Consider the following 12,751-nt stretch of genomic DNA (forward strand, 5'->3'; position numbering starts at 1 on the left):
GGTTACAGTAGAGTATACATCAGTACAGGGAATACAGTACAGAATCCCCACTCTAAAAATATCTTGATATTTGGACAGACACAGCAAGCAAAAGGCAGAAAAGCAGGGCACTATCTCACACACTTTTTTTATTCCTTGGAACATTCTCATTGGCAAAAATTGAAAGTAATCTTTATTATGAAAGTAGTAAAAACATGTCCGAAAAGAGAAATGAAAATATTCACATATAAGCACAGAGCAGACAAGTAGACATAGTTCATAAAATAGCAGCATGATAAATTTGTGAATACCCAGAAAGGCATAGATCATAAATGGATATTATTTTGGTCATAAGAAAGACACACAAGTTCCTACACTTGTCTGAATATAGCAATAGAATGGTAAAAATTCCTATTAGGTACCCAAAGGTGAATCTTATTCAAAGTAATCATGACATTCTATTTAGAAGGTAATCCAGCAATAAAATTTAAACTTACATATAGGTAGTAGTATTGAATTACAGAATTATATTATATCAATAGGCACACAAACCGAATAAGTAACAATTAGAACATACTAGTGATTTAAATGACAAAAATAGAATAGAATAAAATAAAATAAATAAAATAAAATAAAACAAAATGGTGTTGGGGAGCTTACCATAGCAATGACTGCTGCTCCTGCTCCAGCGAGTGCCACAATGAACAAGTGGAATGTCATGTTTAGCTGCAAAAAGGGACAAAGGGATTTTTATGCATTTAATACTAAATGGAAACAGAACAAAAAGCCTGAATAATACAGAACAAAAGATTGCCACCCTGGTACCACTGTTCTACAAAACTGGTGATTACTATTACTTTTTATCAAAAGATTGAAATTAGAACATGATATTGTTGTTACAATACTCATATTAAGGACAAAATAAATAAATGAAAACAAATATTTAAAAATTAGCAGGACTCAAAAAATAGTTTACATTTGCGGTGATACCCTCTATGATAGTGATTATTATACTATCTAACTAGCTCTTCAAAACTTTAGTTTCTCTAGGGGCAGAGAGAGCATAAGAATTTGTTTCCCTTTGCCATCTGTAGCTTTTCATATGCTCATATGCAGATTTATTTTCCTCCAAATTTTGCCAATAAAAATTGTTCACAGTGATATAATATAAACAAAGTTATTTAAGTAATCCAAGCTATCTTCCCCACTCTATCCCAAACTAAATGATTACATCTGTTTTTCAGACCAGTGATCTGGTTTACACTCACTGTACTGACTGTACAGCAAGGGTTGCATTTTCTTAGATGTTTTTCAATATAAAGAAGGGTGATTGGGTAACTGCATTCTAGGAAGATTTATGAAACAGAGTAAGACCTGTGATACATTTAATGAAGCACCCTCTGACTTCACATTGATCAAGATTTTATCCTCTATTATAGTTTTAGATAGACATTTTCTTTGCACTGTTTTCTACCTTTATCATTTAAAAACAGAACCAAAGATCTCAGCTGTACTGAAATTGTGCTCTTTGCCTGAGGAAAAAAAATTAAAAAGAGGTACATTTATCCTAATGCGCCGTAAAATTTGCTCTAATCCATTTGAAAACTTTATTCCCCTGTCACAACAGGGACTGAGATCTTCAAACAGTAATTCTATATATAGTCTTCTTCATTGTGCAGCAAAATGCATTAGCATTCAAAAACACATGCACCTTGTTTATTTCTTAACAAAAACAAAATACAAGTATGTTTAGAAAAACAATGGCCAGAGAAGATGCAGTGGCTAAATGCAGTATTGGTAGAAGAGCAGGTAAGGTACTGATCACAGTATTTTCCACTTTCCACACCATTTTATCACTCTAGCTAGAATCAGAACACAAAGAGTAAGAAGAAAAAACACACACCAGTTACTCCTATTATAATGTATTTCATGGATTTGACAAAATATCATCAATTTACTCACCTCATTTGAGTCACACATCTTGATGAAACTTTCTGATGTAGTACAAACCTTCTTTTCCTCTCCAATTGTTACAATACCTAAAGCAGAAAAAATATTCACACTATTTAGTTCTCCTAGTACATAGCAGTCTACTTTATGTGAGCCAGGAAAGCTAAGAAATACCAATTTTTGCCTCCTACATAGAAATCTAGTTAAAAAGTTAAAATCATTTTTTCCTAATTTCAGTCATCGAAAAAACAAACACATCATCATCTTAGTAAAAATTCTACTAGGAAACATGTGGGCAATGATTTTTGTGCCATTAAAAAAAAATATTCTACATTTTACTCAGCACAATAATTGAAACATTAGGAAATAATTTTCAACCAGTGTGTACACATCATGCTGGATATTCATAAATATTCTCTTCCCTCATGTTGAGAACTGTGCTGTATATTGTATTTAGATGTGTTGATCTGGTACAAAGCTTTTTCCAAAAGTTATAACCAAGTATTACTCAAACACATATTTGATTGTAATGATGGTTTCTATCAGCAAGAATAACCAGAATTTACACTGCTTGCTTCAACTAATGTTGAAGTACTAAACCAAAGACAGCTTGAAGAAAATCCCTATAAATCATTTATCCTGAAAAACAATGATGTTCTTTCTTATTAGAAACAAATAGTTTTAAAATGGAATTTATAGGAAACAGATATATTCACAGAATATACATTTTACATGCTCATGCTGTATGCACATTTTAAATAAAAATAAGTATGAACAAAATAAATATTAGCAAAACAAAAGCTAAGAGAAGGAAGAATTAATACTTTGCTGAGATCTGTACAGATAACTGTCCTTTCAAATTGCCTATCATGCTGTGGGGGGGGATTTTTTTTAAAATAGATCACCCCTGAAAACAATAAGGTGAAATATTTTGTTTCAGTTTACGTTAAATATTCAACATATATCAAACTCTTTCACTCCTATTGAGTGCAGCATTTTTTCTATCTTAAGGCTGCAATAAAAAACATAGTACATGTTCATATTTGGCTAAGGAGACAAAGGAATGAGATTCAGAGAAGTGTCCAAGAGAAGTAATATTACCCAAGGCTCTGTGGGCTGAGAAACCATAGAGTCCAGAGTATCTAGTCTCAAATCAGTCTTATGAAAGAAAGGAATCAATATCAAATCCAAGAATTCTCAGACTTTTATAAAATTCCAAACCACTTTATGTCTAAATTCTCCATCCTTCAAAAAACAAATATATTTCCAAATTTTTTTCTGGAGCTCACCGTGAAGCCCCAGATTCTTTCTCCAGAAGCCTCTTAGAAAGTTCCTATTTGTATTGCTCTTCACTTTCACAAGGCTTAATAATGCAGCAAATCTCTGATAAACTGCCTTGACTTGTAGGCAATACCATAGATACGGTTGGTTTTTTTGTTTGTTTGTTTGAAACACTGGTTGGAAACATTCAGATACTTGGAAACAAAGCAACATGACATTTTCTGTTGTGAAATCTTGCTGTATTTAGTATCCCTCACTCACATACCATACTGGCGAAGATCCAAGCAGAGATTAGTTCCATCCACTAAGGTGGCATTTCGGCAAATGGTCCATAGATTGAAGTACATGTAAACAGGCAGAGAAGTGAAGGCTGTAACTCCAAGCCAAGCCAACATAAAGATGTATGTCAGCATAATAAACTGTAATAAAAGAGGGAAAAACAAGTAAGTCAGAATTTAACTGATATTCAAACGCAAGAAAAAGAACCACTGAGAAATTAGAAGAGAGAGGGAGAAAGAGAAAGAGAAAGAGAAAGAGAGAGAGAGAGAGAATTTGATTGTTTTTGTCTCTTTCTGTCTTTGTTAGTATTATGATTTTGGTCTCATTAGAAAAACAGAGCAGTTACGTGTTCAGAAATACAAGCTTACTCCACACATTCCTGTCACTCTTGGGTCTGTGTTTGTTGCAAAGCATCCCACCTGAAGTACTGATAGTGCTGCACACTTTCTGAAGAATATCTCTACCTCTCCCTCATCACCACTAATCTTTAGTTAAAACAAGAGGCAACAGTGATTGGTTTTACTACTATTGTTCTCAATAATAAATATATATACAGTGTAATACTATATGCTGTGCTTGCTTTTGCTATTAAAATCCAAGTCTTAAAAAAAAAAAAAACAAGTCCTAATCCATAGCTACTGCAAAATTTCACTGGTACTGAATCAATGAGACCATCTATCTGTCATTTTGTTATTACTTTAAAGAAATTTGAGATCAAAAGAAATACAAGGGAATTCATCATTGTGAAAAAACTAGGGTGCTTACCTCTGTTAGCAAGGAATTAAACTACATGTTTTGTAACACATTTCCCAAAGGCTCAACACATTTCCTTTTTTAGCCCTGAGCCTTGAGAATATGGCATTCATTTCTTGTATAGCAATACGCTTGTAGGAAGCACTGAACTCTATTTGCCTCCAGGGCAGGTAGTTATACTGGCACAAAGCATGACATATAAAATAAATAAATATATTCCACCTCAGACAACTAGAAGACATTCATCAGTAAGTTTTTCATTTTATGCCGTGGAAAGGATATGAAGATGCTACACTGCTAAACGTGGGAGAAAGTCAACCTCTAAATGTTGAATCCAAATAGTCTCAAGATTTGATGGTTTCAGAAAGGTTGATGAATCTAAACACACTGCTGAAACAAAAAAATATTCAGCACATTTTTTGAGCTGCTTACCATAGCAAAAAAAACAAAACAAAACAAAAAAACAAACAAAGCCACAAAAAAAAAAAAAAGCCCAACAACATGGAAGGATTCAAGAAACTATAAGGTAAAGTGGAACAATGGAGAGAAACATTTTTTTCTTTGCTCCATCTTAGAGTCTTAAAGCTGATGAGGCAACATCTGTTTGAATCTTCGTCATTTATTTACAAATAGCTACTCGGAAAATTACTTGGAAATGTAGATTCATTTACGGACTATGAATTTCCAACTAAAATGCTATGCCTGGTCCTCATTTATTATCATGCTAAAGAGTTACATGCAGGTTTTGTAAAGCAGAAACAACCAATAAGAAAAAATGTTCCCTGTGTGTTCTCAGAACAGCCTTAAAAGTCTCCATTTACTATTTTATATTCTACAGATCACTGTTTTCTGGAAGCATGTTAAAGGTAAGTACAGCTTCCTTAGTATATATTCTATGAGTGTGCCAAACACAGCTAAATCTGTGGCCATACTTTTAGAGCCTCTTTCCAGATCTTGTGAACTAATCAACATTTTAAACATTTAGCATAGTGCTCAGTGTAGTAATGTATAACAATTTAACAGAGAGGACAGGGAGGAAAAAGATCAGCCTTAGTATGAGCATTACAATCTTTGTTTAATATTTGTGAATCTTTTGATCTGTAGAAGGAGTGGATCACTCTGTAGCGTAGAATAGGAAGCCTGCTTAAAAATCTGCGCTTAGATAACACAAAGCATCGGTATAGCAAAGAGGAAAAAACAGAGCTCATTAGCCTCTAATAAAAAAAAAAAAAAAAAAAAAAAAAAAAACAGCCTGCCTCTGCCTGGGGCATAGAATAAGAGCAGCAGAAATCTGTCAGATGATGGCTGGGAGTCATAGGAGCTACTAACTCAGAGAGCAATGTCCGCTTGTTTGTGGAAGGGATTTTCTTTTAAAGACACGATTACTTGCTTTAGTGGTCAAAAAAAGGGAATCAAATGCTGATTTAATTTTAAGAAATAATTTAGAAAAAAGAAGAACTTCATTTTTTCCTTCCTGCCAGCTTTGACTGAGGAGCCAGTGGTCAGTTATGTGCTCCAATTTTTGTCATAATACTCAAAGGACTGGGAAAAGATAGATAAATTTCCTTCGTTTCACAGAATAACTGAAATGCAAAAAAATCATGTTAAATCATGGTAATTAACAGTTATCCCTGGAAGATGCTATTACTGACATCTGTGAGGCAAGCTTTGTGATCTGGACATGAAAAAAATTTCTGATCTAGTGGAAGTAAAAACCAAAAAGTTAACCTTGCTCAACAAGTTATTTCTTTCTGGCAACAGGAAATGTTACAAATTCCTTTTATAATGGGGTGAAAATGCAAATATATTTGTTTGAAAACCATAGGTGAAGGACTAAAGTATTTTTAAAAATAATTTTTCTATGCTATGACAATCTACCCTCTGCTGCAGACAGCTTGTAAGAAATGCTTAAGGAGCCTGTTCACTGCAGGAATTAAATTCAGAACTTAGTCTCCAGAGATTCAAAGGGATCATTCTGCTTTGAAATAGCATTCCGCTATGTGACAAGCCAAAGATTTGTGAAATAGCAGTACAACATCTTAAAGAGGTAGCACAGTTTGTTCTTTACTACTCTGTGCATTGTATTGATAGTGATGATGTGGTTCTCTGGTCATGTCAATTGTCTCTGTAAGAAGGCAAACATACAAAACAAAGTGGAATTGATGGAGAAATTCATTTAACTAGATAATAGTTTCAGCAAAACAGATATTTAATGTAGCAGTTAAATTCTTGCACCAAGTTCTTGCTCTGTGGCTAGTAATACCTTCCTGCCAGATTTTACAAGCTTTTCATAGGCAACAAGGGCTGTCTTGAATCATGATGCATCAAAGTAATCAAGCCACTAACCCTTTTCAAAGGCTTTTATGATAAAATCTGTTTCACAGATCAGCATCAGGAAGCAGAGATTTCATTGTACATTCTAAAATAACACATATATGGCAGAACAGCTTTTGTGACAGTCACAGCTGGGTAAAATCCTGTTTCTATTGAAAATATTACCAAACTCTTCTGTTTTAATAAGATCAAGATTTCAGTTACTGCTTTCTTTTTAAAACGTATGGATACTGGTCCCATGAAAAGCACTTTGATTGACTTTCTAATACTGTTCTTATTTTAGTTTTGTTATAAATATTTTAGTACTTTTAAAACAACATTTTATGACTGTCACCGTGGAGACAGACACTGCAAAATCATGTTTAGAAGTTCTGTTACTACAAAAAGATGAATTGAAATGGAAATAGTGAACTCCAACCGTTACTCTAGTCATTTTATTGCATGAAGAAATTTCTGCTACCTATTATATATATACATATGGGAATATAGCAATAAATTCAGAAGTGCCTGAAAATATACTTAACTCTTAAAAAGCTTATGGTGCCATGTGATTTCATCTGTTTCAAACCACTCATATTCTTGTTTTATATGAACTCCCTGACATAAGCTTTACCACAGAGTTATGAAAAGAAGTACATTTTGCACTGTTTGTATCTAATTTACATTTATTATCTACTGTGACACATACTTAATATTTTGTTTTTTATTTTCAGGTTGACAAGCTAAGGCATTCCTTCCAAAATTCTTCCCAGACTCAGAAATTATCATCTGCAGTTTTCTTTTGATGGCAACTCAGTAGCATGAACAGGAAGATCTCAACTTCTTCCTAAAATGTTCTATCTCTATAACATCACATTAGAATTGGACTACCTATAGATTTTATTTCATTGCTAATATAACCTCACCATACAGATATCTTTAAACTAACTGATATATCAGTGCTTAAGTGGTCACAAATCATCCTTTGTCATCCTAGGCATCCTCATTTTCTCTTCTTACACCCAGTTTGAAAGATAAACATAATAAAAGAAGGACATTTATAAGTAGATCACAACCAAAGGGACTCTCCTCTTGCATTCTTGGATCTGTTCTAACTAGCATCTCCTACATTCATACCTCATGCCCCATTCCTGGACAGAAGTAAATGATGAAACATACATTTTTCAACCTCTCTTGTTTTACAAACAACACTGCTGGAAGAAAGAGTCTGATGTTCATACATTACTACTAAATTTGCTACAAATCAAAGAAAACACACACTTGTAAAGACTTTTCTGCTAGGTCTAGAATATTACACTCACTACTCCTAGCACTAACTTGTTGGTCTTTATTATTGCCTCTACAAAACATGTTCGTCCTCTCTCTCTCTCTCTCTCTCTGACATGTTATATTCCTAGGCACAGCTCCAAGACTCTTGTTGAAACATGGATACATTTCATGCTATGTTATTACTGTTCTGTGGTTAATTCTTCTTGGCTGGCATTCAAGTCAACTGCTTCAAGAGAAAAAGAAAGCCAATAATATTACAATATTGGTCCAAATTTCTCTTAATAGCAGGACAGACTGTAACAGTCAAAATAACTTCTCAAGTTTGCCTAATTGTGATTCATTTACATACTAAATACTAACCAAGGAGACATTCTCTATATTCTTAAAAACTGTTACCAGAGAATGATGAAATCCTTGAAATTTAAACTTTTGAAGCATTTGTTTTAAGGAACTGTTTTTTTTTGTTTTGTTTTGTTTTTGTTTTTTATTTTTAACATTTAACTTTTATGGATAGTTTAAATGGATGAAAAACTCATCTTGCTAAAATTAAAAGCAATGATCATCATTACTGTTCTCTTTTCATTTAAATGTGTATTTTTCTAAAATTCCGTTAGATGTGCCTTTCAAGGCTGATATTCTATATGTGATCTGACAAACTGAAATATAGTTACGAGCCTATAAAACAACCGTTTAACTTTCTGATTTACTGTGAATTAATTTATTGGCAGCGGTAGGGGAGGAGATTTTCACAGCTGCATTACAAATACACTATAAAGATTAATTAACCAATTTTTTGAAATTAAATAGAAAAATTAAAAAAAAAAATTGAAATTTTGAAATCCACTAACTATGAGACACTCAGTTTGAAGAATATGTCTTTATAATGACAGATGAATAGGTTTTCCCTGAAGATTTTTAAGTTTATCTGATACCTTCTTGTAAACCAACCATACTCCATATTTTATTTCTGAATTTTGTTTATGATGTTGCTGGTTTCGTAGCATTAGGCTGCATAACACCTTTGACATTCAGTATTCCACGTTTTTAAGCAAGACAAAAGTCTTTAAATCTTATCTGGTATTTAACACTAACAGAATTTTCCATCTAATTTTAAAGTCTTCCAGATAGGATTGTTTTAAATTAATTTATTTTTTCTAACACACTGATGTTTTCAAAATATCTCTTTCTCATTGTCCATTTGAAATTTGGAAGTTCTTTGCCTCAAAATGCATATACTTACTCTCAAAATTTTCCTCCTCCCTTTCTATTTCTTTTCAGTGATGTTTGCAAAACACATAAACTTGAGTCTGAATCAAGAGATATGGATTTTCAGTGAAAATTAGTGATTTGGCCATTAACCATATGGTAGATTCTAAACATGTGACCATTCAGACTTCTGAGAAGTATTACCTTCTACGTACTATGTACAACTGGCCAAACTTGCTAAGATTTCTTTGCTAGCTTCTAGGTCATTTGGAACAATAATTCTATGAATTATGCAATCTGAAAGGTCAGAGCACCATATGAAGCTCATCTTGATCACTTTTCTTGTCAGTAGATAAACCGTTTAAGGTATTTACCATTTAGCATGTATCAGGACAGGAATTTTGTTAAATGCTTTCTGTATGGAACATTGGATTAAGGCAGTTTAGACTCACAAATACATCTTCTTTCTGGAGCAAAAGGTTCTCTAACATGAAGGGGCAATAGTATTTGGGTTCCTCAGATTCTATTCAACCAGAAGAACTGAGACCTCTGTTTCTCAGCTCAGCGTTTTGTCACCTGAAAATCCACGTATGGTATCTGACTTTGAGAAATGAGTTTCATTTCTAGCATTTAGATAAGATGCACCTGTTTGGGTGGGAAAGCCACCTGAGTCTGCACTGAACTCTGTTCCTTTTACACAAAGAATCAAATGCCATCATGATGCAGTTTTGCTGCCTCTGAAATAACTGCTTCGGTAAGGACAAGATGAAATGATAAGTCCACACCCCTCAGATGTATTTTTTTCAAGGCATTTGTGAAGCTTTCATGATTTTCCTTGCAAAATAATAATAATAATAATAATAATAATAAATTGGTAGATGCTTTGGACATTTCAAGTTTTACTTTAAGAACTTGGGAATCATGAATAAAATAGAACATAGGTATTCAGGTAACCAATACAATTTTCAAAGGCAGAAAAACCCCTTTCATTCAGTAAAATACAAGGTTCCTTAGCACTAAATACACAGAAGATAATATTAATGACTTTAAAACTATTCACAGCCAAAGTGCTAAGATCGCAAAATGAGTTTTGATCCCAGCCCCAAAAAGTCAGGAATTTCACTATGAGAAACCTCTGATTAAATCCCTGTATAAATCAGAATTCTCTTAATCTATCTTTTCCAGTGTAATAAGTGAATTGACTCTTCAAACCAGAAATAATGTAGGAATAAATAATGGGCTGTTTCTCATTTAAAAATGAAACAAAACAAAACCTGATGAGAGAACTCATCTTGTCCCAAAACTGGAACGGGTAAGATTTCTAAGCACATGTGAAAATAGTAAGAAAAGTATTTCTTGCCTAGTGCAGCTGAAGGCGTTATAATCTTTTGGTCTTTTTGGTCAAAGAACTTATTTTGCTGAGACAATAAGCTTTCCCATTCAGATGGTAGAATTACTTTCTTCCTAGTTATTTTGTGATTAACTGACATGGAGAACATTTTGAATAGTCTATTATACTTTGCTGGGATTTTTAATCATTGAAGTATCAGAAAATATTAAAGAAAAAAATAATAAAAACATCACAATGCATTACAAACATACAAATTGTACTAAAACTACAAAATCTTATCTGCTTACCCAGGCACTGACACATCTGCCACAAGTGGTGATTTTGAAATCCCCATAGAGATCTTTGATGGCACCAGTTGTAAAGAATCCCTCCACCATCAGCAAAATGCCATATACAAAGAATGCAGCTGCTACACCATATATCACGTACTTGAAGATGTCAATCCTGTATGGGAAGAACAAAAGTTACTTATCCGCATAACTATTTAAAGCTGATTCTGAAATTTCATGGTGAGATAATTAGATTCAGCATCAAAGTTTCTACTCTGGAGTTAGCTTAAGTGTTGATATACTATAACAGCTGAAGCTGAATACAAGAGTGAACTTTTGAATAAAACAGCATCAATATAAAAATATTGGTCCATTTAATTGAAAGAAAAACTAAACATTGATTTGTGCAGGTAAGAGAGCTCAATATGTCAGAAAAATTTGAAAATCACATCAAATTCATTTCATTTTTCATCTAGATTAAATGGCAAAGAAAAAACAGAAAAAGGTTACACATCCCCTGAGTAACACATTGCACCTAACACTGAGGTTTCACTTCATTAGAGATGAGGTATTTTGTTATAATCTTCAATAAATCTATATATGCAGGTAGTTCTCAAGTTGCAATATCAGTCACTGTTATCATCTCCTCATTATTATTTTTCTGCTTATTCTTCAATGATCAAAGTGTCTGACACATAACAGCAAAATCTTCAGAAGAGGTCTCTAGCTTAAAACCAGAAAGATATACTTCTCAAACAAAAGCAACAAAGACAGATCATCCAGAGATTTTCTATAGTAGAGTTTAAAAGCATCATTTTATAAACCCAAAAGTCAAGAAATCAAACAATGGTTTGTAACATGCAGACCCCAGAAGACTGAAGTGATTAAAAAGATTCAATGGGCTGTGCTGTGGTTGGCCTGCCCAGCACTCTCTGCAAACTCAATAGTGCTGGCAAGGAGATACTGTCTCCTAAATGTTTTCAGAAGAAGCTAATGTGTAGGTTTCAGGTGTTAGTAAGTTCCACCCTCAGGACACCAATGTTGATACCTCTATTATTATGAAAAGGAATATTTAATAACATTTCTTTAGGTTCACACTTTTAATTGTCACCCAAAAATGAACTCTCAATTCACAGTTGACAATAACAAGGCTCAACAGCCCATTAACATATCTTTGAATTTGAATTTTTTGCAAGAGACTCAAAGTCAGATTCAAATTTACAGCTGATGTTTAAGATGTACCAGTGTGTCAACAGCATCACTGAATTTATTTTAAGCTTGCATTATTCTCATAAAAATTCAGCTAAACTTATGACCTAGCTGAGAGGGTGAGGGATGGAATGTGTAATAAATTAATGCAATAAGCATGTTGTAGCATTTTTCGCAGGGCAATGATGGAAGTGTCCTGGGAATGAAAATGAATATACTTTCTCTCTTACATCCAAATAACAAAGTCCTCTTTGTTTCTTTCCATATCACCCTTTATTTCATAGCCAAGTGAAAAATAATGCAAATTGAAACTTGTATGGAAGAGATACACAAACTGTTCACAATGGTAAAATAAATCTAGCACTGTATACAATATTAGGTAGTGCAAAGAGGACATTTATTTTAATAGATATAATAACTGATTATCTTGTAAAAATCACATCTTCCTAATTTTGTAGTAATTCACTCAGCATAACACTGTTTTAACAGGAAAATGATCTTTTGAGCCTATCTTGCCATTAGTGATAAAAATAAACGTATTATAGGCAACAGACAACTTTGTTATCATGCCATAGGATACACTGCCCCTCCTACATTATACACCTTATAAAGCACAAGCTCTGCCAGTGGCTGAAGTGTGGGAGTTATATCAACAGCAGCTCCTCACAGACCTCAGTGTGCTCAGTGCTGTAGAAATTAGAAGCTATCATTGCCCCGAAGGGATTAAGGCTTTTGGAAAGTCCAGAGACTATTACAGCCCTTGCAACAGCTCTTTAAACCATCTGTGCTGAGCCTCCCACTGAGCTGCTCATATCAAGTAGGGTACCAACTCTGTTTTTTCCTCAGCCTTATGTGTAACCAAAGGAATAGC

General features: G+C 33.6%; 1 protein-coding gene across 1 annotated transcript in view; it reads right to left on the bottom strand.

Moving 5' to 3' along the window:
* GPM6A (glycoprotein M6A) overlaps positions 1 to 12,751 on the bottom strand; it is a 137,764-nt gene that overhangs the window by 5,222 nt on the left and 119,791 nt on the right. The window contains exons 3-6 of the mRNA XM_085221941.1: positions 10,690 to 10,846; positions 3,476 to 3,629; positions 1,942 to 2,018; positions 640 to 705 (exon numbers count right to left, since the gene is read on the bottom strand). Coding sequence (XP_085078067.1) covers positions 640 to 705; positions 1,942 to 2,018; positions 3,476 to 3,629; positions 10,690 to 10,846 — 454 coding nt within the window. The remainder of the gene's footprint in view (positions 1 to 639; positions 706 to 1,941; positions 2,019 to 3,475; positions 3,630 to 10,689; positions 10,847 to 12,751) is intronic.

The sequence above is a fragment of the Meleagris gallopavo genome, chromosome 4, assembly GCF_905368555.1.
Source record: "Meleagris gallopavo chromosome 4, MGAL_WU_HG_1.1, whole genome shotgun sequence".
NCBI lineage: Eukaryota > Metazoa > Chordata > Aves > Galliformes > Phasianidae > Meleagris > Meleagris gallopavo.